The sequence below is a fragment of the Eucyclogobius newberryi genome, unplaced genomic scaffold (genome assembly GCF_026437365.1).
Source record: "Eucyclogobius newberryi isolate DKJ021-1_F unplaced genomic scaffold, fEucNew1.0.hap1 SCAF_13, whole genome shotgun sequence".
NCBI classification, from domain to species: domain Eukaryota; kingdom Metazoa; phylum Chordata; class Actinopteri; order Gobiiformes; family Gobiidae; genus Eucyclogobius; species Eucyclogobius newberryi.
Window position 1 is genome coordinate 26662579 of NW_027315757.1, and position 26041 is coordinate 26688619.

Genomic DNA, 26041 nt, shown 5'->3' on the forward strand with positions numbered 1-26041 from the left:
ACTCCAATAAATGAAGCAAATTTGACGGGTTTCCGTTTCCGGCGGATGTAAACGATCAGCTGCACTGTATCACGGGAAGCCTCTCATTTAGCTCAGACAAGCAGTGTTTTCTTCCCCTTTTGCGCCTAAATGTAGCCTGCCTTATTGCCGATTACACGTATAGAAGTACACCGGACCGTGTACGTTTGGCGCTGTCAAAATGAACACGGAGAAGGACTTTTCGCCGTTGACGCCCAATATTGTGAGAGCGCTGAATGACAAACTGTATGAGAAAAGGAAAGTGGCCGCGTTGGAAATAGAGAAACTGGTGCGGGAGTTTGTGGCGCAGAACAACGCGACTCAGATCAGACATGTCATACAGATCCTGGCCTCGGAGTTTGCGCTCTCCCAGCATCCACACAGCCGCAAAGGGGGCCTCATCGGACTGGCAGCCTGCTCCATAGCCCTCGGTAAAGACTCGGGTCTGTACTTGAAGGAGCTCATTGAGCCCGTACTCACGTGTTTCAATGACTCTGACAGCCGTCTACGATACTACGCATGCGAGGCGCTCTATAACATTGTCAAAGTGGCCCGGGGAGCTGTACTACCTCACTTCAACCTGCTTTTTGATGGTCTGAGTAAACTCTCAGCCGACCCAGATCCAAACGTGAAAAGTGGATCCGAACTACTCGACCGACTGCTGAAAGACATAGTGACTGAAAGCAACAAGTTTGACCTTGTGGCGTTTGTCCCTCTGCTCAGAGAGAGAATCTACTCGAATAATCAATACGCCAGACAATTTATCATCTCTTGGATCCATGTTTTGGAGTGTGTGCCAGACATTCACCTTTTAGATTATCTTCCTGAAATCCTGGATGGGTTGTTCCAGATTTTGGGAGACAACAGCAAAGAGATTCGTCGCACATGTGAAGTGGTGTTGGGGGAGTTCCTCAAGGAGATTAAAAAGACCCCCTCCAGTGTGAAGTTTGCGGAAATGGCCAACATCCTTGTCATCCACTGCCAAGTTGCAGATGAGAGCAAACTGACCAATGACCTGATCCAGCTGACCGCTATGACCTGGATGAGAGAGTTTATCCAGCTGGCGGGTCGGGTAATGCTTCCTTACTCCTCTGGTATTTTGACTGCAGTGTTGCCTTGTCTCTCATACGACGACAGGAAGAAGAACACAAAAGAAGCGGCCAGTTCTTGTAACCACAGCCTGATGAAACTTGTGACTCCTGAAGATGACTACGATGAAGACGAGGAAGTGAAAAGTGAGAGCACGGGTTCGCCATCTCGAGAGGAGCCCAAAGCGCAGTCGGATGGGAATGACATGTTAAATGCCTCGCAGGAGTCTGTCGGTTTTAGTAACATTAGCTTCTTTACCCCGGCCAGCACAGAGCGACCTCAGGTGACCCTCGACCTGGATGGTATTGTTCAGGTGCTTGACCGCCACCTCCACGACTCCTCCACAGGCATGATGACGCGAATAGCTGTTCTAAAATGGCTTTACCACCTCTACATCAAGACTCCTCGCAAAATGTTTCGTCACACCGACAGCCTCTTCCCCATGCTCCTCAAAACTCTCTCTGACGAGTCTGATGAGGTCATTTTGAAAGACCTGGAAGTTTTGGCTGAGATTGCCTCGTCTCCTGCAGGGCAAACTGATCTGGCAGGGTCATGTGACAATACTGTGAACAAATTGGAGTTGAAGGTCCCTGATAAGTCTGGACAGCATCCAAGTGCAAAAGCAGTTGATTCATCTCCCTCTACTCCAAGTATGAACTCCTATTTCTACAAATTCATGATCAACTTGCTCAAACGCTTCAGCTTGGAGCGGAAACTACTGGAAAACAGAGGAGGTTTTATCATCAGGCAGCTCTGTTTGTTGCTTCACGCAGAGAACATCTTTCACTCAATGGCTGACATATTGCTCAAAGAAGAAGACCTCAAATTCGCCTCCACGATGGTCCAAACCCTGAACACCATTCTGCTCACGTCTGCCGAGCTCTTTCAGTTGAGAAATCAGCTCAAAGACTTGCGCACCCCGGAGAACTGCGCATTGTTCTGCTGCCTTTACCGATCCTGGTGCCACAACCCCGTCGCCACTGTATCGCTTTGCTTCCTCACACAAAACTACAAACATGCCTATGATCTTATTCAGAAGTTTGGAGATCTAGAAGTGACCGTAGACTTTCTAATGGAGGTTGACAAACTTGTGCAGCTCATAGAAAGCCCCATTTTTACCTACCTGCGTCTTCAGCTGTTGGATGTGGAGAATAATCCATACCTCATAAAGGCTCTCTATGGTCTGCTGATGCTGCTGCCTCAAAGCCAGGCCTTCCAGCTGCTGTCCCACCGCTTGAGGTGCGTCCCAAACCCAGAGTTGATGCGCACAGTGGATGAATCCAAGTACATGGACTCTAAACAGCAGGTAGCATCCAAACGTGCCTCCCAAATTCAGATAAACTACAATGAGCTGCTGCAACATTTCGACCGTGTCCAGAGCAAACACCTGGAGGTCAGACACCAGCGCTCAGGACGGGCCAATGAGCACTCTGACAGAAAGCTTATTTAAATGTATATGTCAAGATTAAGAAAGACACATTTCAGTGTGTGAAGTATATCCTTATAATTGAATTATAATAAAACAAAATTATAAATATTATATTCACTGTACATAAACAGATTGTCTTCTTAAGTGCATCATGTGAGATTTTAATTATTAGTATTCAAGAACATTGTAAAGGAGTTAATTCAGTTTTTTTTTGGTTATGCTAAACCATGTAGATAATTTACTGTACATTTATATAAAAAAAAAACTTCCTTTTTACAATTTCACAGTGTTTGAACTGGCCACACATTTAAGTACTGCTGCATATTTCTTTTACTTAATGTGTAAGTGAGTCATAGTATTGTCATGGTGTGACCAGCTGACCAAACCACATGCTCTTATTGCCTTGTTTCAGATAACAGATGCTGATGAGGTTACATATACATTCCATATTTAGTTTCTATTTCACGCCTTGCACATTATTTGGTGTAATTATTGATTATTCAGGACATTTCTTTCACTATCATTGTTTTTAAAACTTAATAAAGTCTACTATGTGACTCAAATGGAATTTCTATGCTTCTGTTTTGAATTTTGGATACATTTAATATAGGCTATTTAAATAGTTTGTTGTAAAGTAATATTTTTTTTATACTTTCATGCCTGTAATAATACAGTTAGATCAGAAAGTGTACAAATTATTTTACATGATGCATGTGCACCTTTGAAATGCTCTCAGATTCTAGTGTTTTAATTAGGTTGGTCATATGACCATCTGCTGGGCAGCTCCCTGCACTTGAACACATCGTACACTATGTACACATGCATGTCTGAAACTGGGGAGAGCATTAGAGCTGCATTGCGTTTCACAGATGGAGGCTGACATCTCATACGAGACTGCAGGAGAGTCTTTTTGCACCATTTGTGGAGAAATCTTTTTGGCTCCACTAGTCCTGAGCTGCATCTGTTGTGAACATAGTTTTTGCAACTGTTGTTTGGAATTGTTTTGGATTGAACATGGTACCAGAGAATGTCCCCTCTGTTTTAAAGATAACTATGGACTTCCTCATAAAACATGTCTGGTTCATGCAGAGAGACTGTCTCTGCTGTGCGTGACTGAGCTGGAGCCTTTGTGCCACGCCTGCCGCTCCACCAGCCTCCACATGGGCCACACTGTGTTCCTTATAAGAGAGGCATTCAAGGACCATACGGTAAGCAAAAGTACAGCTGGTCAAGTTTTAAATATCATTCATATTTTCAGTCTTTTGTTTCTCAAATTAGATTTACAATCTCAAGACTGTTGCAACAAAAATACATTTAGACACATGGCTTAGTAGATAATGCACAGAAGCCAGCTCTTTCCCTTTGTGTTCAGTCTGTCTGGATGATGTATGGGCATTTGTATGGACAGGTGCAACCAGGGCCACAGACATGCTTTTAATAGAAAAAAGAAAATCTGCCGATGGCAAAAATACAAAGTCAATTGCAAACCCATTATATGGTTGTAAGGACAAAACTATTGGCTGTTATTGGCTCTGTGCTCTTCTTGACATGGGCACAAATCAAATTTACTCTTTGGAGCATAAGAAATATTTGTACTGATTTAGTGGGGCAGAGGTTTCAGTGTGGATGTCTTAAGTGGAAGCTTTGGTTATAACTTATTTACTGCTGTTGTTGAGGTGCAAACAAGTTAAATTTAGATAATCTTGTAATTAAACTCCCACCCGGTCCAACATAAACTGCAAATCCAAATCGAATGACGTATGATACAAGGCAGAGCGTTAGAGAGTATTACACGGAAAGGCTGAAGCAGCAGAGACCCATTTTTTTGAGGGCAGGATCATATTCCCCCTGTATTCCATTGCACCCTATTTTTGGTGTTGGACGAAGAAGCACCCACAATGAACAGTCTAAGTAAGGTCAGCTAAGTGGGATTAACGCAGGTATTTTAACTGTGATAATGAATCTTTATAAAGCAAAAGTTATGAAAGTACCTTTGGCAAGTATAAAAGCGTGTAGTATTGTATAACTATTTTGTCACACAGATTGAAAACGTCTGATGTTATATTTAAAAATATAAACAATGGAACTAATGCTATTCTTCACCCCCATGGCTTGAGTCCAACTCAGATTCTTCTATTTTTATCCTGACGCCTGAGTCTTATCGGGGATATTGTCTCAGTGTAAATGCTTTAATTACACAGTGACGGGTCGTTTCAACACTCTTCTCAAATATCAATAGAGGCGGATAAAAGAGATTGTGTGGGACAAATGTGTCACCTGCCTTTTTTACGCCAATTGTCACTTTTCAGGTCTGATTTGGCCTGATATACATCTCAACGCCTGTTTTATTGACACAGAGGAGTGTTTATTTGTGAACGTGCAACGCTCATGCTCAATCCAGCAATGCATAACAGGGGATATGCCTTTGGGGGTGGTGGCATTAACACTTAAATCTGAGGTTAAGTTGAGGTAGCTGGTCAGACGCGTGGGAGGGGCCTGTGTGGTTGACACTGTGAAGCCCCCTTTAGAGATTTCAAAAGAATGGCCACCAGACGTGCCCGTCAGGAGGATGACCTCTGCTGTCCCGTTTGTCGACTCACTCTCAGTCAGCCAGTGGTGCTCACCTGCAAACACAGATTCTGTAAAGTGTGCCTGCAAGACAGCTTTGAGCACCAAGGCGCAGGGGATTCACACTATTGCCCACAGTGTTGGCACTGCTCTTCTATGGATCAGATGGTGGTGAGCAGTGTGCTGGAAAAGGCTTGTGAGAAGCTTAAGGACGACAGGCGACAAGGTGATCCGAACGCGTGTAAAGAGCATGGGGAGAAACTCAGCCTGTTCTGTGTGGAGGATCTGGAGCCCATTTGTGCCCTTTGTGGGAAATCAGCGGCTCATGCTGGACACAAGCTTTACCCAACAGAGGAAGGAGCTCTGGACTGTAAGGTAGGCCGGGGAAGAGAAAGTCACAGTGTTTGGCACTGTGGTATGTGGCACTTTCATTTTTGACACGTGAGCGTCATGTGTCATAAAGCAGGGAACTGACTTTCTATAAAAAACACCTTTATCAGCCTTAATAAAGCAAATATAAATGAACAAAACATTTATTAAGAAGGTACTTAACCAAGGGGTTATGAATAAGGCTAATAATTTATTAAGCCTGAATAATTCTTAATAAACTATTGTTCATGCTTTATTAAGGCTAATAAATTGATATACTAACCGTCGGTAAAAGGTGTGATTATACCTTAAAATGAACTGCTCTGTTCACAATGGTATTTGAAATCTGAGAAGTGAAAATCTATCACTTCATTTAAAAATCATCATCAGACTTGTATAAATAGGCAGCTTTTACAATTAGTGTCATGTTGTGAACACGTACATATACAACATAAAGTAAAAGTGTTACAGGTTTCTTCTTCTAGTTGGTCTATGGTCAACATGTTTCCTCGACAACATCCAATAATCCATATGTTTATTTAGGTATGTGTGAAGATGTATGCCACTATTTATTACCGCTAAAAATAGATTTATATTTTGGGTTTGCCATTGCGTTTGTCTCCGGGGGTCTGAAACTAGAGCCCTAGTTGGTGTGACATTCATTTTTATGGCTTGTCATTTCATATAGGGAAACCTTGAATGTGTGATGTCAAAAACCCACTGTTAGCCACGCTAACAGATTCTTGAACTCAATCTGTTTGTACAACCTAGCTATCAAATCCTCCTTCAGATATGTGCGCTCCCGTTTGTAATGCAAACATGCCTTTACGCACCTTTGAGGGGAATGTGACAGCTGAAAAGAGCCACACTGAACTGACAGCTTGGGTCGCATTTTAAAAGAGCGGTTCCTTTTAAATGATGATAGTTTGTCTGTTCTTTTTCAGGAGGAGCTGAGGACTGCTCTCTTACCTTTAAAAGAGAAGTTGAAAGCGTTCAGGAAGGCCAGAAATGTGTGCGAAGAGATGGTCGAGCACGTGAAGGTACACAGGTGTTTTGACATTGAGCTCATGCTGACAGCTGATGTTGATCATGCGCCTCGTCTTTGTAGAACCAGGCCGAGCACACTGAATCACAGATCAAGGAAGAGTTTGAAGCGCTCCACAAGTTTCTCAGCGATCAAGAGACCGCACGACTTCAGGCTCTAAAAACAGAGAAAGAGCAAAAGAATCAGATGATAACTCAGAACATGGAAGATATAACCAATGAAATAGCGTCACTTTCAAACACTATTAAAGTTGTGGAACAGGAAATGACGGCCAAAGATATCCCATTTCTTAAGGTACTGTGTTTACTGTTATGCAGTTGTATAAGGTAAAATTGTAGAGTGGTCAGTGTAAGTAATGATTATTTGTTGTTGTTTTTCTTTCGTTGGTTTTGCCGATGTTTCTTTAGAACTACCAAGAAACAATCAAAAGGTAAATAAAACAAAGTTAAGGTGAATGACGTTTGCCATGTCTGAATTAGCAATGAGCTGTTTTGATACCTTCACAGGACCTGGAGAACTACCCTAGATCCTCAGGTGATGTCTGAGTCTCTAATCGATGTGGCCAAACACTTGGGGTCTTTGAAATTCAAAATATGGGAAAAGATGAAGCGTGTAATTAAACATAGTAAGTTGCTGCAACACAAAAAACAAATTATTTAAAATTTTCCACACCATAACCGTTTCTTTTACCCCTTAGATGCCGTGATCCTTGACCCCAACACTGCTGCCAGCTGTTTCATGCTGTCAGAGGACCTTACAGTTGTCCAGAACTCCACAAAGATTTTTAAGGTGCCGGACAATCCAGAACGCTTTGACATCAGTGCTGAGTTGTTAGGTGCTGAGAGCTTCTCCTCCGGGCGCTACAGCTGGGACGTGGAGGTGAAGGACAACACCTATTGGGTGGTGGGCGTGGTCAGTGATTCCATCAACAGAAAGGGTAAGCATGTCCTGACACCAGCAGGAGGATTCTGGACCATTAGGTTTCGCAACGGAGAGCACAAGGCCTGCACCGCACCCTGGGAGCCGCTGAACATGACTAAGAGCCCGGAGGTCATTCGAATAGTTTTGGACATGGACCGCAACAAGGTGGCGTTTTATGACCCGGGAGAGCGAACACCTCTTTACACCTTTAAAGATGTCATCACCGCCAAAGTGTTCCCTTACTTCTGTACTGCCTGCAAAGAGCATCCCCTAAAAATACTCCCTTCAAGAATTTTACTGTCAACAGATGTATGAAAGATAATAGAAAAAATAAAATCAACTAAATGTGCTTCTGACTGTATATTTCATAAATGACAAGAAACAAAACAGGTAGTTTTAGGGGTTTAATAATAATTAAGGTGAGCAAATTTACTCTGAAGGATTCACAAAATTGACTTATACTACATGTACTATGACACAGAAGAAGCCACTGTGTGACTCAATGTTCCTGGCTTCTGCATTCACATTAGAATGTGATTTTGTTTTTTATTGCACACAAGGCAAACATTGTAAGAGTTTGTGCTTTTAAATATCCAGCAAAAACTTCAAATGGATTAGGTCTATGGTTAGTGTTTGATCAAGTGGTCTCATTGTACTACATGTTATTCTGGCTCTTACAGTAACAATAAATCCTCATAGCTGCACACAGACACATTTCCTGAACCAGCTGAATTGATCTTGTATTATATTCTGTGCTAAAGCAAAACTCAAGTAACTGTAACCCTGTGGCTTCTACCCCTTCCAAAAAAGCCACATTATTGAATAATGTATCCTATTTCCTGTTCTATTCATATGGTAAAAATCAAATCACAACTTTTGTTGTTCAGTTATGCAGAGAAATTAAGGCGGGGCTAATGCCCTTGCATATTCTCCTTTGTGTTACAGTGTTAAACATTACGTTTGTAACAGCTTTCTGACCATGCCAACATATCCTTCTCACCTCAATGTTCAAAACTAGATTGGGGGAGCAGCCAAACTAACAACTATCAGACAAAAATGTGAACATTGCATTTGCAACTGTCCAGACAAGGCACCATGTCTGTCTAACCCTTTCCCCTGTTATAAAGGAACTTTTCCTTCTGTTATGACATTGTACAACTCTTCTTCCACAACATCATACCGCCCTGCTCTGGCATTTAAAAAGTAGATCTGGTCCGTTGTGTGCCGTGGGTCATATCCTTCTCGCTGTAGCCTTGTTTTCTGGATTTTAAATGTACCTACAAAAAAGAGATTAGTACAAGTAATAGTATAAATATAAAGCACTACTTCCCCAGTTTGAATCCGATTACCTGTGGTGTCCACCTGTGGGGAAATGCGTAGGAAGACAGGCCGGGAATAAGAAGGAAGAGCTTGTTGGACTTTTTTCAGGAACGTGTCGGGGTCAAAGGTCCCAGTGGTGTCTGCTATAGCAGCCATGCCAGCTTTACCTTCAACACCTGGGCACAAAAATGTAATATAAAAAAAAAAACAAAGGTACAGGTACAATCGGCCATCAACAGATTTTATAGCTGACCTGGCACCGTCACTCCATAGACAGCGACATCGGTTTGACTCAGGAGGTTGCTTAGGATACCCTCCACTTCAGTGGTGGACACATTTTCACCTCTCCAGCGAAATGTGTCTCCGCCACGATCCCGAAAGTACATGTAGCCAAGGTCATCCATGACCAGCACATCCCCTGTGGATCAGACAATGTGATCAATTTATCACCATACAAATTAAATGGAATTATAATACCTGATAAATAGGCAGTGTCATTATTCTTGAAGACATTATGAGCTATTTTTTTCTTTGTAGCTTCTGGGTTGGCATAGCCATCAAAGCGTCGTAATGGGTCCTTTTGATTGATTCGACCAACCAGAAGACCTGGCTCACCTGTGACACATACACAGTCAGTTTAGTTAAAAAAAGACTTTGAACGTTGAACCAAAGAAGCAAAGCTTTACCAGGCTGACAGGGCACACAGAGGCCTTGACTGTTCCGCACCAGCTCCATCGTGTCTTCGTCTATTTTCACCAAACGTATGGGGTACACAAATGGCAGAATGCGACTATTGAATCCACAGCTTCCAACCTAACATGACAGATAACATTAAACTCATGATTCGCACCAATTTATTTTTCCAGTTCAGAATCTAACTGACCTTGCCATCCATGTTGGCAATGCTACAGTTGCACTCAGTTGCCCCATAGAACTCGCCAATCTGTTTGACCCCAAAGCGCTGAGTAAAAGCCTCCCAAACACTGGGGCGAAGGCCGTTTCCCACAGCCAGACGCACCTTGTGCCTCTTCTCTGACGGCTGCACTGGCTGAGACAGGAGGTAGCGGCAGATTTCTCCAATATACTGGACAACCTGTAATGTGTACAGTGTAGTAATTACAATAACGCTTGTGTAAAATAAAATAAAATTACAAATTAAAGCATATTTTCTTGGAACTCACTGTGCAGTTGTACTTAATGCAGTCATCCCAAAAGCGACTGGCTGAGAATTTCCTCTTCACAACTACAGTCAGGCCATTGATCAGACACTGTCCAACTCCAACTATGTTACCTGGAATAAATAGACTTATACAAGTGCAATGGCTTTTCATAAGGACATGGAGGGAGGTTTAAATTACAAACCTGCTGAGTGGTAGAGCGGAAGACAGTCATAGATAATATCATCATTCCGCATGGAGAAAGCAAAATACCCGAAAGCAGCAATTCTGTAGTAACTGTTGTGGCAGAAATAATGATTAGAAAACAACATTTTTTGTGGGTTTTTATGGGAATATACATACCGACTGTGTACAATGATGGCAGCCTTTGGCAGTCCTGTGGTGCCTGACGTGTAAATGTAAAACAGACGATCTGTGGAGAAAGCATTTATCACTCTAACAGTCATAGCCATTCTCTCATAGTTACATTATAACCATGAGAGAAATTGTACTACAGCAAAAAGCCATTGCTCCGTGAGCATATATAGATAACATGTTAAGTAAAGGTTGGGATACGAGTATGCACTTACCATTCATGCCTTTTGGCGGATGACAGGGTGATGGAGGGTGTCTGGGTGCAGACAGTAAAAGTGGCTCCAGAGTCTGTGCTTTAAGGCTCGTCAGCTGAGCAGCACCGAGCTCCCCAGAGCAAAACCATACCATCGATGGGTTAAGAGCAGCACTCACGTCCTGGATGGCTGTTATGTCAAGTAAAAATAAAATATAAAAAAGAAAAAATGACTTTAAACCACAGAGCAGAAAGCAGAATAATTGCACTCCTGCACTTCTATTGATGTTAAACTTTAGGCAGTAGATTCTTACCATCAGCAAGTTCAGCTCCAAAGACAATAGCCTGAGAGTCTGACAGACCAAGACAGTGCAGGAGTGAGTCTTGTCGAAGGTTAAAGTTGATCAGTGCAGCTTCAACCCCGACTTTGGCCAAGCCGAGCCACAGAGCCACCTGCAGCGGTCTGCTCTCCATGAAGAGGGCCACTACGTCGCCGGGAACCCAGCCCTGATTCTGAGCCCAGTGAGCGACTGCATTGGACAGCTCATCCAGCTGCGTGAAGGTCCAGGTCTCCCCAGTGACCTCATATATCAGTGCAGGTTTGTTTGGGTACCGTTTTACCGTGTCAGCAAAAATTGAAAGAATATTGCTTCCATTTTTCATGTAGCGCCACAGAGCCAACTTTACCCGCACCAACACATACAGGCCACTGTTGGAAATCACAAAAAAGTGTTAGATCAAGCCAAGGCAATAATGTAACATTTCAGAAGAATAATAATATTGGGTCATAAAAAATGCAGCTTTTATCCTTTGCCTTTCTTTTTAACCCACACTATATACGGTATTCTATTATAGTTTATTACAATAAAACCGTCTGAAAAATGTTGAAGAAATGTATGCCAATTTGTAGTTTCATTTCACTAACCTACTTTGGTATTACTTTTACCACACAAGATTTAAGCTGATTTAAGGAATTTTCTTTGCCCTCATTGGGTTCTTAAACATAGCCAGTGCAATTAGATAACTAGAATGATCAGTTAACCCAATAAATTATATCTGAAGTTGGTGCGGTGTATGTTAACATGCATACAATAAGTCATTTCATCAGTGCATGTTCAGAGTGACTGTTGTGTTTCGGAAGTACAATGACTTGAAATAAAATCTCTTTCCTTGTTGTCTACAGTACACCACATTAGTTTGCCTTTTTGTGTGCATAATTTCCCTTGTCAACACCTGCACAGGAAATCAGATTACTCACTTCAGATGTGTACGTGACATTTCAATAATCAGATATCAGATAGTATGGTTAATCACACTTGTGACCCTTTCATTCATTCTCCCTGAACGACTTTGAGCTTACGTCAGATCTCTTCGGACAGTGCGAGCTGCAATGTAGAAGTATTTCCAGCTCTTTGTCCCCAAATACACGCCGAGGCCTGCTGCCAGACTCCAGGACCAGGACACCCCGAAGAACCGTAGCAGACCCAGGGACCCCAGAGAGGCCGAGACACTCGCAGCATTGTGCATTCCGTCAGCATGAAAACAGAGAAAGACAGGCTTTTAAGACAGAACTGGCCTCATTTACACCCTTCCGCAGAGCTTGGATGGGTACAAGCCCTGCCGTCCACGCACGATCCCAGCGTTATCCATTAGTAAAAGCTATTACAAACTGCAATTAACATTCATGTACACTGCATAAAACTTACCTATGAGTCACAACTAAGCTGTCACCCTTCACCCAATTCTAACTTTTCGGGTAAGTTTCTTGCGTGTTTGTTTGTGTCCACGTCCGTATTTTGACAAAACGTGCACACGATTGATTACGTTAAGGCTCTAAAAAAACTTTGGAAATGTCACTAGTTCCAACCTTAATAGTCTTTCGCTACGTTGTCGTCGTTTAGCGATTTGTTAAATGACGCCGGGAGTGTACAATATTTTTTAGAAAGCAAATACATACGATTTGAGGAGAACAATCAAAGCAACGACTGATAAAAAAGTACAAATAAAATACTATAAACGAAGCTGGATAATGTACAGAATCCTCTGCTTTTTTCTGTACTCCATATTGAATACAGAGGCACCGCCCATACAGGCAGATTCAACAAAAACAGGCTCAGCATTGGTCCAACGGAGTGCCAGTCAACATATGCTTAATTTTGATTGGTAGTTGGTTGTCCACCAGCCAATGGCTGAATCTGGAGTTACATTTCAGGGCGGCGCAGGTGGTGCCGGGTACAGACTACAAATAAGTTCGGAAATCCGCTAAAACTTTTCACTAAATTCACTTGGCTTCGATCTTATCTTGTACAATACGGGTTAGTTCACCAAAAATGTATTCAAACTCATCAATTTCCAAAGAAACGTAATCAAATCCATGTTTATTGCAATACAAAAGTCTCCCTCCGTGAGTATGTATTGGATCTAATGAAAGTTCGCCCACAACAGACTCTAAACAGCACGGTTCTCCTCAGCAGGATGTAAACCCACGGGTCCAGGATCTGGTTCCAGGAGGCCATGCGTAATCCCAGCAAAAGGAACCTGTCTGGGCCCCTGGGTGCTGAAGTGTGGCTGGACTGCAGCACCAGAATATGAATCTGAACAAAACAAACAATACAAATAAGTGAATTAAAAGGTTATGCTGAATTATTGATATTTTTGCAGATAATATTCAGTACCAGGAATGGACCCCAGCACACACAAGAGACCACAGTGAGTACTGCCAGTTGCACCATCATCTCAACATCCAGAGAACAAAATAAAGAAGTTGATGAGGCCGTTGAAGGGCGCCTTGCACAATGATTATCTGACTTTGTGTTAACATATTGGGCTTTCCTTCTGGCCTGCAGCAAAACCAAACCACTCAGGATGTTGCAGAGAAGTGAAAAGGTGAGCGCAATAATCCCAAGACACGAAAAGGCTATTGCCATGCCTCTATCCTGTCTCGAATGAGGAATTTGAATTTGTAAGAAACACCAAGTTCCAGGGTGTTGGGTGGTGTACTTCCCAATATTGAACAAAGGTAAGATGGCAATTATAAGTGAAAGAGAACCCAATGACAGAACAAGTCGTCGCACGTGATTTTTAGTTATAGTTGCAGCATGGAAAAATGGGAAGCAAATGGCAACAACACGTTCCACTGCCATAGCACAACCCAGCAGCAACGGACACAGGCCAAAAAACACCATACATGCCCCAAAAATCTGACATAAAGTCTCACTGGGCTTTTCTGGTCTCGGCTGATACATGTTGTTGATATGAAGTGACATAGCAAAGGATCCTGGGATCAAATGACCTCCAAGATCACCAATTAGTAAAGCCACTGTTAATATCCAAAATGGTGTTTTAGATTGGCGGCGAAACCGGACGCGAGACTTGCCCAGGATTACCAGCGCAGTGAGGTTGGAAATGGCTCCAAAGGTCATGGTGAAAACGGACATGCCCAAACCAGAGGGTCGGATGGATGTGGAGCTGCTGTTGGACAGAGCACCGGGGAAGGCAGAGGAGTTCATGGTGAAGCTGAAGAGGGGAGACGTGGTCATATCAAGATGGACGGGGTCTTCATGGTCTGAGCTGTCTACAAAACAAATCACAGGTTAGTAAATGTGTAATGGTCTCATGCATAGGTCAGACTTAATCTTTTTAGCACTTACAGGTGAAGGGAGCAGATTGTTGCTTCACTGTGGCACCTAATATTACTGTACTTATGTAGTGGTTTTCGGTGTCTGTACATTTCATATTCAGTACTTTTTTGCCTTTACTTCACTTCGTCTGAGAGCAGGTATCTGTACTGTCAATTCAATTTCAATTAAATTTATTTTCCACTGTATCGGATATGCATATACACATACATATACATATACACATACATATACACATACACATACACATACACATATACATACACGCACATGCATCTATACACATATACACAACTTCTTTCTACTCTACTCCATATTTTAACAGAATAAAAAAGTTAGTTCTTCTATTAAGAGTGTTTTTTTAAAATTTCCTATTAAGTTATCTGTCCTTTTCCTCTGTATCTACCTGCGTTGCAACAATGAAATTTTCCCATGTGTGGACAATAAAGGAATATCTTATCTTACCTTAAATGTCTTTATTATTTGAGTGCATTCAAAACAAACAAAATATGCACATAAAACAACTAGTTGAACAAACATCTGCAAACATTTTTTAAATCCAGATCATAATTTTTGACGCTTTATTAGTTCTTCCGAAGTACAATTACTTTTTATATCTTCAAACAAGTACTTCAATACTTTTTCTTATAGTTTTTTTCATGTCATGCTTTTACTTTTACTTGAGTCATTTATTTTCTCCTATAATCTGTACTTTTACTTCAGTAACAACATTTTGCACTTCTTCCACCATGGCTATTATAATATAATAACTAACTTAGTTTAGGGGGAACTGGCTCAAATGGCTGAATAAGTCAATACTTGTGTTAAAGGCAGACACATTGAAACACAGTGAATCATTCTTTGTTACTTATGTGATTGCCTTAGGCTTGTGGTCATAATATATGCTTGGTTAAACCATAGATCAGGGGTGGGCAAACTACGGCCCGCGGGCCACATCCGGCCCGCAGGGCCTTTCAATCCGGCCCGCCAAGCTTGTCCAAGTAATATCATATTTGCCCTCAGGCATCTGTCTGCACTTAATAAATTTGACGTGAAATGAATTAAATAATAGATTAAATAGCCTATATTTTACAGAAAAGTGATATTTTATTTGATATTTAATTTTTGGGATTTTTTTTCACACCAATGATCGCAGGCCGGCCCTCCGCTACTTGCCTGGATTCGAATATGGCCCTCGGAGGAAAATAATTGCCCACCCCTGCCATAGACCATACTCACACAAATCAATATTGTGTTTTTGAGGGTTTAACATGGCTCCCATTTTGGAGAACACATTCATTTTTCTCTCAGCTTTTGAAGGCATAGGATCCGAGAAGGATTTTGAAGAATTGTTGAAGTTTAGGCAAAATATCTAAGAGACTACGTTTATTATTATGATTATGATGATTATTATTATTGTTATTATTATTAATGGAATTATACTAGTATCTAATACTAGTACTTTGGGAGGGATGGGTTTATCTCCCCTAGAATGCTATTATATTTGGTTTCGTTGTAAAATTCTTTGCATTTCTGAACTTGTTTGAAGAGGTCTAAACTACAGGGAGATGTAGTTCGCAAGCAACACTATTACCTAAATATTTGCAGCCTTTGCGAGTCGCTAATTGTGTCCATTGAATTAGCATTTTTTTTATTTGAGTGTGATTAATCCCCCAGCCTACTTGATTATTTACTCTATGATATTTATTGAGCAGTGTGTGCTCTCGGAGCGGTGTTACGAAGTTTTCCACATCAATGGTAATCCAATATTGTTATGCACTTTGATCACACTTAATGTGGAAGTACACAGGTTCAGCTAAGGTCTATACTGCCGTTCTATGATCTGTTTGTACAAGCAACATTCTTGATTAAATATTAACACTAGCAAAACTTCTCTTAGACAAAAACATCTGGACTACGTGATTCTACAGTAAAAGTGAAACATTTTGAGTTTCAATATATGCAATACATCATTGTGAAATTCACCTTTTATAAACTTATTTCACCAGTAATTACTCCTTGGAGTCTTTATTACATACGTACATACATGTAGGGATAAAATGTTAATGAAAATATACATATACAGTCTATCTACTGCCGGTTTTGAAGACTTTTTTTTTAACATCAAACTAGACTAACTGCTCACTTTGAAGCTCCACTATTTAAGAACAGCTCCAACAACTGTAATATTAGAAAATAATATAATTTGACTATGTTTTTTATCATCTGCATGCATAACAACTGCGAGCCCGTACCTTTAAAGCCATCCTCTTCGGAGCAGTGAGCGTGCTGTGAGTCCAGCTTGAGTTATGTGCTTTTACCTCAGAATAACGCTCAGAGTATATTGACCATGCATGCTGTTCGATGATTATGAATAATAAATGAAACTCACCCGCTGCTGATTTGTCTCAAATGGCTTAATATTAAGCGATGGGTACAATGGGAAAATTGCACGTTTTGCTGTTTCTATCGCTCCTCCAGCATTTTCTCTCCAGAGGTTTTGGAGTTATTTTATCTCTGCTAGATCTAAGTTTCCCACTCTCCTGTTCCCATCCTTTCGACTCCTCTCCCTTTCTCCATTGCCGTGCATTAATGGTCCAGCTTTAATTTACTTTCTCAATCAATAATCTCCCTTCAAAGTTCAAGTGTAACAAAATACTTGAGCCTTTGGGCTATGGATGGAATCACTTGTTATTATTTTGTCTATTGGAGCACATATGAAATATTATTATTATTTGTTTATTATGAAGTTATTGAAGATATATTTATTTCCAGCCAATTATGTCTTTTCTTGATCAAGACACAGAGGCAAATTGTGCTCTGTTGGAGAGACCATCATGGGTGAGATCTTTTATAAACAGGAAGCCAACAGAAAAATCGTCCCATTTCCTTGTTTGTAAATGCAATGCACTTGTACTTTGGCTGACAGGTTCTGTACTTATTTGTTCATAACTTTGAAATAATCTGGTTAAATGGGTGATGAACTACTGCTTATTCAAGGTATTCATGTTCAACAAGATATAAATGGAAATATCTAGGCTTTATATAAGAATTTATTTACAACATTTATATAGATATGCAGTATAAAACGTTCAAATGAATAAAATATCTAAATTAAGTACTTTGTTGATAATACAAAGAGTTGCATTATGTAAGGCCAGAAGCAATAAATACTTTTTTTTTTTTTTAGAATGATTTCAGAATATCTTCAGGTCATATAATAAACATTTTATGCATCCATTCTAACAATTTATACAGTGTATATATATAACCTTTACAGGGAAGTACCTATGAGATTGCACAAAGAGGGGACTACAATAAATGACAATACGGCAGGATACTGGATCAAAATATGTGTTCAGCAATAATGTAAACATATTGATCTTAACGGTAGGAAAGGTTTCTAAGGTTTCAAAGTTATTTTCTATCTGACAAAATAACATTTGGATGGAAGTCAAAATGTCATGACCACCTTTTTCCTAACAGTCCTCGACGAATGAGGGATTACATCGACTATTGCGCTTAACAAAAAGGAAAACAAGTAAGACTATTTATAGCAGTGCAATAAACTACTAGATTAGCAGTTATAATACTGATGTATACATCTTCAAAATTACAGTAATAGTAGACTTCTTTCCAGGCGTCATTCTGCTTGTCACATATTGGACTCTCCAGTGTCTTGTGTGCTCTTGGATCCCTGTTAAACAAACATATTGTTATGCATTTGTATTTTTAGTTGAATGCATTTACTTCTTTGGATGTTTTTAAGTCCTCACTTGTGCTTTGCTGGACTGCGTGTATCCAAACTCGGAGTATACTTTCTTTTTTGGTGCACAGCATCTAGACCATATGTTTCTGTATTCATCTCTTACCTTATTAAAAACACAAGTGTTTGTTGTTAGTTTTTGTGGACCTAAACTATATGATTGTAATGTAGTTTATAGTCTACCTGCTTGCTGCACAAGCAATGCATAACAAAGATGAGAACTCCTTGAAGACTGGCAAAGATGGTAAAAAGGTAGGACATAGCAATTGGTTTTTCCTCAAACTGGAAGCAGCCAAAGATCCACATCATGCCCAGTATGCACAGCTGAGCCACTGCAGTGATGGTAAAAGTCCTGCAGAGGGCAACAGAGCCACGCACAATTTCAGTCTGTTGCAACACAGCACTTATGCCTGAATACTTAGTTTCAAAATGTATGTAAGTGTGCAATAAGATAATTCCTATCTGATTTTTTGACTATGTTAATATTTAGCTGGAAAAATCGTTATATGTTACTTACTTAATTTTTTGGAGGTTGTCAAAGTCAGGATTTAGACTGGAAAACTTCTGTGCCAATTTCCACACGGTGATAAGGAAGAAGATAATGTTGACCTATCGACCGACAAAGCCAGATTTAAACACATATTGTATATATTTGTAACTATTGTCTTTCCTTACAAAAATGATGATGCAGGCTGGCCCGAAAAAACTCCATATGGAATCCAGGCTTAACCAACAACTGCAAGGCAAAAATGTGGAACCTGTCAGGCCACTGTATCCCAAAATTGAGGTATAAATTAGAAATAATGCAAGCTGAGAAGTGATATAGGGGCAACTCACTATCTCTCCGTGCCATATCCCTTGGCATTAGCGAGGGCCGAGATAGACACAATTACTGCCGGGACTCCGTAGCCGGCTGCCATCAGGTAGACTGTTCTGAAGGAGGCGTTAAAGACCAGCACAACCATCCTGAAGAGCTGTATGCCCTCCAGACACATCCAGCAAAATGAAGCCAGGAAGAAAAAATGGAGCAGACCTGCTACCACTGCACAGGCGACCTAATGTGGAGTTAGAGTGACAGTGTTAAAAAAGTACAGTACAGGGCAAACTCTCACCCCCAAAAATATGGGAAAGTTCTAGTTGGATATGCAATAAATGCTACATCTATTTTTGTAACATTTTAGAGCAAAAGTTGGACAGCGAGCAGAGCCACTTTATTATCCTTGTCATGCATTTAATATAGTTTTACTGGCTTTGTTTAACCAAGTTATTCAACTAAAACCTTCAGTATCAATACTCGAGTATTGAGTACTAGTTTTAATTCAAGTATAGATCGATTAGGCTATTAATGTTTTCTTTTCTTTTTTTTATAACCCCGTGCCTTGCCTATAATCAGGAGATACGATGGTTTATTCTTGTCTTTACCCTGTTTTCTGTGCGAGATATGCCAATCAGGAAGAGAGCGAAGGCCAAGAAGAGGCTGATACTGAGGTGCAGGTGAATTTTGGTTCTTTGACTTTGGATGGAGCGCATCAGCCCAAATGTCAGAATGCAAATGAAAAGGCAAACCAGCGACAGGGACAGGCCAACCCAAGTTATGACCTCCAACTCAAATATGTCCTGTGTGAAAAAAAATTACATAATTTGGTTAGACAGCCATAAAATTTACTGAATGCCTCAATTGTATATTACATTATACCACTTCATAAAGGGCCATTAGAACTGCAAAACTACTCAGATGGTCACAAGAGCACACAGTATAGTTTGGGTTTGACTCTTTAACGTGACATCCGCGGGTCGACCACGCCCCTCCGTTCATAGACGAATCCCAGTACACACAGTAGGATGTCTGGTTTAGCTGTGAAACAATGCACGGAATAGAATAATTACATAAAATATATATACAGAATACTGTAGTTCAGATGTTAAATACCTGTTGCATGTGATTTAATGTGATAAGGACAGAATCCTTCAGGTGGCTTGTGTTTGGGTTACTAACGGTGACGGTCACTACTTTGGAATTAATTTTGAGCCTTTCTTTGTCTTGTTTTTCCACACCGTCAAAAAATCCTTCTGCTGATTCATTTAGCATTTTGTAGCTCAGAAGTGACACTGCGGCAAAGTCTTAACAACATAGAAAACTCATTAGATTAATTACATTCACCAAAGAAATCGACACAAATGAAAGTTGTCAGACAGATACCAGGGTATTGGGAGGGCTCCCCTGCAACTGTCTCCATCTGGATATCCAACTTGGCGTGCAGCTGTGATAATGTCACTTTTCCTTGGGGCAAGATGCTCCCTTTATGCAAATGAAGCTCTAGATCTGTGCACAAATACCACATTTTAAAAATACAAGCCAAATTTGAGAAACTGTAAAATATAGATTAAATAGATTGGTGTGCAAACCCTTCAAAATTCAAATAGGGCCTATGTTGGTGATATCCTTGTCTCAACTACATTTTTAGCATTTCCCCATCTACTCATTCGTGGGTTGCAGATAACTATACAGTATTTATTTATTTTTTTATATTAATAGACTACAATAAGACTACAACCTTTCGAGAATTGACGATATAAAAAATAATTTTATATTCTACCAGTCTTGTTGAACGATTTCTTCACTCCGGGGGGTGCGGTGAAGGGCCCGATGAGCCTCAAAAAATCCTCAACTGTGTCCAAAAAGGTGGAGACTTTCCTGTTATCACGGAAAGGCTTGCCGGACAGGAGCTGGTCGATCATGTCCAACAGCCTCTGCATTGCACAGACACATAAACAGAGAGAGAGAAAGACAGGAGGGGAGAGGATCAACAAAAGCATTTGGGTCCGAGGCAACTGCGTCCATACCAGAATAACTGGACTCCAAAACCTCCAGAAAAGGATCAGAATCAGAATCAGAAAATCTTTATTGCCATTGTCAATGAACAAAATTCCCAAACATAGGAACTTGCTTTGGTTTCAGTGATTCAGTGCTGCATACAACAATTAACAATAATAAAAACAAGATGAATAGAATCAAAAGGGGCATGCATTGAAGAAAAACTATTTATATTTACTTGAACATAAAAATAAAAATAGACTTACTATGTACACAAAATGTACTGTTAAATTTATAGTTGTAGTGCAGAAAGTGCAGTTAAAGCTATAGTTAAAGTGACAGGTGTTTAGGAGTGTATATGAGTCCAACGGCAGAGGGAAAGAAACTGTTCTTGTGATGGGAGGTTCTAGTCTGGATGGACCGTAGCCTCCTGCCTGAGGGGAGTGTCTCAAATAGTCTGTATCTAGGGTGACAATGGTCGGCTGTGATCCGACCTGCTTGTCCCAGAGTCCTGGAGACGTACAGATCCTGTAGAGACGGAAGTCTGCAGCCTTCTTAGCAGAGCGCACTGTAGTCTCTGTTTATCCCTGGCTGTGGCTCCAGCTTACCACACAGTGATGGAGGAGGTGACATGGGGCCCACAACTAGTCCAAATGCACATCAATGTGCTGGAACTTTGGGCAGTGATTCTTCTCTACTATCGAGGTCTATTTGGCTGCCATTTCGGCCTGCCATCTGGGTTCTGGAGACAAAACAGTGGGTCAGCACCCCCAATCTCTTGTTTTATGAAGGGCGCAAACCCTTGGTCCCCCTGTGAGATTTGTCGATTGTGCTGGATGCTCTTTGCCATCACCCTTTTGAGCTTTTGGAGGCTGTTACATTATGCTTCTTTGAAAACAGTTTTGCAAAACATGTGAATTATTTACAAGCCTTGTTTGTGAACCCGACATGTATGCAGTTTGCTCCTGGGTTGTCTAAGGTGCGGTTGCACCGCAACCCAGCCTTTATGCCAAAGGTGGATTCGGCCTCCGCTTTAGAGTTTGTAGCTTTTCATCCCCCTCCTTTTGCGTCCTCTGAGGAACAACGGCTACACTCCTTAAGTCCTGTTTGGGCATTACGAATATACATTGACAGGACGGCTGACCAGTTGTTTGTGTCCTGGGCTTCTTCCCATATGGGCAAGCTAGTGTCGAGTCAGAGACTTTCTCACTGGATTGTTGAAGCCATATCTCAGTTTTATGGCTGCGGGGGCATGACACCCCCAAGAGCACACTCCACCAGGGATGTAGCTAGATCCTGGGCCCTGTAGGGGTATTTCTGTACAGGACATATGTGCTGCGAACAGTTTGGCTTTGCCGCATACCTTTTGTATGGTTCTATAGACTAAGGTGGTCTTAGAACCGAAGGCATCTGGCTCTGTTTGAAGTCACAGTCTACACACTGGTGACCTTCTGCTTTAGGAGCTTGATTTGCAAGATTTACTTAATGTAACCCCGGTTCTTTGATAACAGTGAGGTGTTTCACCTTCATTGCCCTCCTTGCAAAGCGGTGAAGAAATCAGTTTAGAGTGATGGGGTATCAATGGGACGACTGTATAATAAGAGGGGGCAGAGCCTGAGATACATTCATTCTGTCTGTTAGGAACAGACATGGGGCCATTGGAGCTTCTGTGGTTGGTCACGCCCAAGGCATTCCCTTAGAGAAACACATCAATCTGTTATCAAAGAACCAAAAGTAACCTTGAGTTTGCTACGGCTACATCCAACTGAAAAATAAATAGCAATAGATGACAGATAAATGTGACAATTTGCCCTAAATATTTAAAATCGAGCCTGTACCTTAATCAAGTCCTCTCCATCCAGGTCAGTGCTGGTCTCATTTTCTGCAATCTGTTTACACTGGTCTGTCAGCTCCTCCATCAAGTTATACACAAGGCCAAAGTCCTAGGACGAAAGGTATAATAAACAAAAACAGCTTTCATATATTTTAAACCAATTACATAATCATGAATTAGACGTTAGACGATTTACCAAATGCTGAAAAACATTTTTAGAGGCCTTCAATAAGGTACACTTTGTAACTTTTATGGTGGAGAGCATGTGGTGTAGATTTTATTGCTTTGCAGTCTGGTATTAAACTTGTTTATCTCCATGGAGACAAGTATGCAAGTCCACGATCTGTGGAGAGGCATGCTAGCTCACAGTAAAAATGCATGTTTCTGAGGTATTATGCAAACCATTGATATATCTCAATGGAGTCAAGCAAGTAGAGCACCCTTCACCAGAAATGTTGCATACTGCACCTTAAAAGGAGAAATTATGGTGTTTTTTGGTTCTCAGTTTTTAACTATAACTTATGTATTATCATTTTACATCTTTGTGCATTCATTGTGAATCACAATATTTATCTAAAAGTTCTTGCTAAAAGAATCAGATGTATCGACTTCCTGTTCAAAACTGCAGAACTGATAACGTCCTCTGCATCGTGAGATTTCACAGTAACAAGCAGCATTTTTTTTTATTTGTGAAAATGTGACTTCATAGAAAAATTAAAGGTGGAATGGACGATTTTTTTCAGCAAATTTTGTATCATATTTCCTCGTGGCGTGGATAAATCATTTGTCCTGCCACGTATCAATCATAAAACGCACCTATCGCCCACCTGCTACCGCGTGCTGTTCGTCCTCACGTTTCCGTGTGCCCAAGCGCATGGATCTATCATAATATAGTTCCCTCAGTGTACGGGGCAAAATGAAGACGGAGAAAGACAGTTCGAGCTGACGCAGAAGTGGACAGAAATCTACGGGAGACGAGAGATGCGATGCGCTCCGTTGCGCTAATAAACAAACGCACCTGTGTGTTGTATCGGTCCGCACGGGGGAGTGCGCATGCGCACTTCCGCCTGCGTTCTCAAATCGCCGAAAAATCGTCCATACTGCCTTTAAGTCTTCATTTTTACAATAAATTACAAATAATATGTACAGGGATGTGGGGGGTTGGTAACAACTCGAATTTTCTGAGCACTCAAGCCTCATTTGCAGAACAATACAAAATTACCTACGTGCATGAATCAATCGAAATACAAATGTATATAAACTAATGATGAGGAAACACAGTTTTAACAGGGTTAATAGCTCATTAAAGTTTATTTAGCATAATATGTCTCCTTCAATAGTTTATTTCAAATATGTGGCTGTACCTCTTTCAGGCTGGTCATGTCTGCAAATACTTCACAGTTCATTTCTGTAAGAAAAGCATGCATGTTATTCACACATGTTAGCAGAGTTTGTTGTTTTTATTTTTTGTCATACCAGTGCAGCGTGACTGTATGTCACCGTAGTTGGAGAACCCTGAGTGACATGCGCAGTAATGGCCTCCGGCTCCATGGTGGCAGGTCCCGTTTCCACAGATTGTGTTATTGATCACACATATGTCTGAAGGGAAACAATGACACAGGAAATGTTGTGTTTGTGTCAGTCTCCCACAGCCGCCCCGACTCTTTCAAATGGGTCAATCTGAACAACCTCTTTGCCCTTATAACTATTAAATAAATCAATACATTTTTAAAAGTAAACCACTAAATGTCTTCACAGTATGCAAATACTGTAGATTTCGGACTTTAAGCCGCTACCTTAAAAAATGCTGTTGTTAATTCAGTATGTCCAGTAATCATGTATTTACACATAGGCTGTAAATTAAAGGTTAAAATAATTTTAGCTTAAAGCTCTAAACTATTCATTATTATAGTTTTAATTGTAATCATAAAAGTAATATGAAGCTGCGCTGTAACATGTAACATCTCTGTTGTCATCATGCTTGTCTCCATGTTTTTACTTTGCATGTTCCACAGCTAAATAAATTTAGCTTGTATTTATTCAATGAAAAAATAAATACATATATTTTTTAATGGGTTAGCCATCTCCATGTAGTCAAGGACCCTCCAATTAATTAATTAATTAATTAATTATCAGTAGTTCTGAACAATAGTTCAGACAGTTGATCCAGTAATTTAGAAATGGTTAATCCTTTTATTGTTTTATAATCTACTTTCCATAAATGTGCTATTTGTTTTTGTAAAATGATGGCTTTCTGAGATGTATTTGACACAGTATCTCTACTTACCTTCACATGTCTCATGGTTTCCAGAACGGCTCTGTACAAATCCCTCATCACAAACACAGGAATAACTGCCCTTTGAGTTTTTACATGTTGCATTTTTTCCACAAATGTCCTCCTTTTGACATTCATCAATATCTGTCCAGAAGAAACCAATCCAGATTTATTACGTTATACATTTAATCGTAATGTGCGTTGAGTGATGGCAATCTTACCTACGCATGAGACATTGTCATTTTTGCGAAACTCGTTTTTACCATTGGATGAGTTAAATCCTTCTTTACAGAAGCAGATGTAATATCCTAAGCTGTTTTCACATTTAGCGTGAAGGCCACAGATGTTCTTGTCTTCCCCACACTCATTTATATCTTCAAATAAAAAAAAGGTTCTGTTGGATTGGGAACAATTAAAAAAAAAAAAAAAAAAGTTGGCTATGTCTTACCTGAACATGTTTCAGAGGATGAGGCAGTGAAATTGACAGCTTTTGTTGCTGTTCTGAATCCTTTCTTGCACTGGCAAAAGAAGCTGCCGTTTGTGTTGAAACAGTTGGTGTTTTCGCCACATGGTCCGACAAATTCAGGGTCGTCATCTTCTTCTTCACTCATGCATTCATCAACATCTAAAATTAGGTCATTGAAATTAATTATTAGTATTACCTTGTACTGAATTTAATGACTCATCCATGTTCATCCTTGTAATAATAACAGTATCATACCTATGCACTCCCGGTTCTTCAGCATAAAGCCTGGCCCACACATTTTTCGTTGCGCCCCCGTGAGGCCAAGGAGCAGAACTGCAAAACAAAGACATGCCCAATTACTTTAACAGCTGCTTCATGGATAAAATGTGTTGATGTGTTTCCGGCTAAATTAGCAGAACTTTTTCAACATGTTAATAAGTCTATAATAGAAAGGTAGATGTCCTCATGTTCGTTTCCTACTTCCTCGCATTGTTATCAGCCACTGTGCCAAAATGAATAGCATATTTGAGTCTGTAACTCTGTGGCTTCCTATGTGTCAGGAAACATAGCATTATTGCATTCTCCTCAGCCAAATGCAGAGTCAGACATCTGCACTGGCCCAAATATAACTTAACAAGCATAATAGAAGTGGAAAAGTCTATAGGGAGGAAAACATAGCCTGAAATATATACCGGTAACCTAATTTAAAAACTTTTCACACCAAGTTGACCCACCACGACAGGAATACACTGGACTAAGCCAT

The 26041-nt window shown here is 40.6% G+C and overlaps 5 protein-coding genes across 6 annotated transcripts; 2 read left to right on the forward strand and 3 right to left on the reverse strand.

Moving 5' to 3' along the window:
• Nucleotides 1-68: 68 nt before the first annotated feature.
• Nucleotides 69-2712, forward strand: vac14 (vac14 homolog (S. cerevisiae)). The gene has a single exon (XM_072443163.1). The coding sequence runs from the start codon at nt 200-202 to the stop codon at nt 2555-2557; it is 2358 nt and encodes a 785-aa protein (XP_072299264.1). The 5' UTR covers nt 69-199; the 3' UTR covers nt 2558-2712.
• A 654-nt stretch (nt 2713-3366) lies between these two features.
• Nucleotides 3367-8240, forward strand: trim35-13 (tripartite motif containing 35-13). Of its 2 annotated transcripts, none has more exons than XM_072443160.1 (6): nt 3367-3744; nt 6418-6513; nt 6582-6812; nt 6926-6948; nt 7025-7143; nt 7216-8240. In XM_072443160.1, the coding sequence occupies exons 1-6, from the start codon at nt 3406-3408 to the stop codon at nt 7752-7754; spliced, it is 1347 nt and encodes a 448-aa protein (XP_072299261.1). In that variant the 5' UTR covers nt 3367-3405; the 3' UTR covers nt 7755-8240. The 2 variants fall into 2 exon arrangements, with proteins under 2 accessions (XP_072299261.1, XP_072299260.1); XM_072443159.1 differs by lacking the exon at nt 3367-3744 and adding an exon at nt 4871-5479.
• On the reverse strand, nt 7829-12111 carry slc27a1a (solute carrier family 27 member 1a). The gene is made up of 12 exons (XM_072443158.1): nt 11845-12111; nt 10799-11193; nt 10507-10674; nt 10280-10349; nt 10122-10213; nt 9941-10050; nt 9643-9852; nt 9446-9572; nt 9237-9374; nt 9013-9177; nt 8789-8935; nt 7829-8716 (listed from the first exon to the last, which is right to left on the reverse strand). Exons 1-12 carry the CDS (start codon nt 12009-12011, stop codon nt 8559-8561), a joined length of 1947 nt encoding a protein of 648 aa, XP_072299259.1. The 5' UTR covers nt 12012-12111; the 3' UTR covers nt 7829-8558.
• Nucleotides 12112-12761: 650 nt separating this feature from the next.
• ptger1c (prostaglandin E receptor 1c (subtype EP1)) lies at nt 12762-14017 on the reverse strand. The gene is made up of 2 exons (XM_072443161.1): nt 13160-14017; nt 12762-13078 (listed from the first exon to the last, which is right to left on the reverse strand). The coding sequence occupies exons 1-2, from the start codon at nt 13991-13993 to the stop codon at nt 12863-12865; spliced, it is 1050 nt and encodes a 349-aa protein (XP_072299262.1). The 5' UTR covers nt 13994-14017; the 3' UTR covers nt 12762-12862.
• A 3140-nt stretch (nt 14018-17157) lies between these two features.
• On the reverse strand, nt 17158-25434 carry adgre5a (adhesion G protein-coupled receptor E5a). Its single transcript, XM_072443162.1, has 17 exons — nt 25261-25434; nt 25034-25186; nt 24825-24956; nt 24014-24136; nt 23902-23945; nt 22542-22646; nt 20486-20639; nt 20089-20211; nt 19819-20009; nt 19585-19743; nt 19311-19505; nt 18726-18943; nt 18564-18624; nt 18406-18497; nt 18072-18240; nt 17899-17994; nt 17158-17819 (listed from the first exon to the last, which is right to left on the reverse strand). Exons 1-17 carry the CDS (start codon nt 25421-25423, stop codon nt 17778-17780), a joined length of 2220 nt encoding a protein of 739 aa, XP_072299263.1. The 5' UTR covers nt 25424-25434; the 3' UTR covers nt 17158-17777.
• Nucleotides 25435-26041: the final 607 nt, after the last annotated feature.

Excerpts from the sequence above, each read along its gene's own strand:
- adgre5a (XM_072443162.1), bottom strand. The coding sequence starts at position 25,423 with ATGAGTGAAGAAGAAGATGACGACCCTGAATTTGTCGGACCATGTGGC. Across the intron at positions 22,647-23,901 it reads ACATGACCAGCCTGAAAGAG|GACTTTGGCCTTGTGTATAA; the intron begins GTACAGCCACAT and ends CTTTCGTCCTAG. Across the intron at positions 18,625-18,725 it reads GGATATGGCACGGAGAGATA|TTGTTGGTTAAGCCTGGATT; the intron begins GTGAGTTGCCCC and ends TTTGCCTTGCAG.
- ptger1c (XM_072443161.1), bottom strand. The coding sequence starts at position 13,993 with ATGAACTCCTCTGCCTTCCCCGGTGCTCTGTCCAACAGCAGCTCCACA. Across the intron at positions 13,079-13,159 it reads TGTGCTGGGGTCCATTCCTG|ATTCATATTCTGGTGCTGCA; the intron begins GTACTGAATATT and ends TGTTTTGTTCAG.
- vac14 (XM_072443163.1), top strand. The coding sequence starts at position 200 with ATGAACACGGAGAAGGACTTTTCGCCGTTGACGCCCAATATTGTGAGA.
- trim35-13 (XM_072443159.1), top strand. The coding sequence starts at position 5,078 with ATGGCCACCAGACGTGCCCGTCAGGAGGATGACCTCTGCTGTCCCGTT. Across the intron at positions 6,514-6,581 it reads AGATGGTCGAGCACGTGAAG|AACCAGGCCGAGCACACTGA; the intron begins GTACACAGGTGT and ends TCGTCTTTGTAG. Across the intron at positions 6,813-6,925 it reads AAGATATCCCATTTCTTAAG|AACTACCAAGAAACAATCAA; the intron begins GTACTGTGTTTA and ends ATGTTTCTTTAG.
- slc27a1a (XM_072443158.1), bottom strand. The coding sequence starts at position 12,011 with ATGCACAATGCTGCGAGTGTCTCGGCCTCTCTGGGGTCCCTGGGTCTG. Across the intron at positions 10,214-10,279 it reads GCCATCATTGTACACAGTCG|TTACTACAGAATTGCTGCTT; the intron begins GTATGTATATTC and ends CTGCCACAACAG. Across the intron at positions 9,178-9,236 it reads TGACACTGCCTATTTATCAG|GGGATGTGCTGGTCATGGAT; the intron begins GTATTATAATTC and ends TCTGATCCACAG.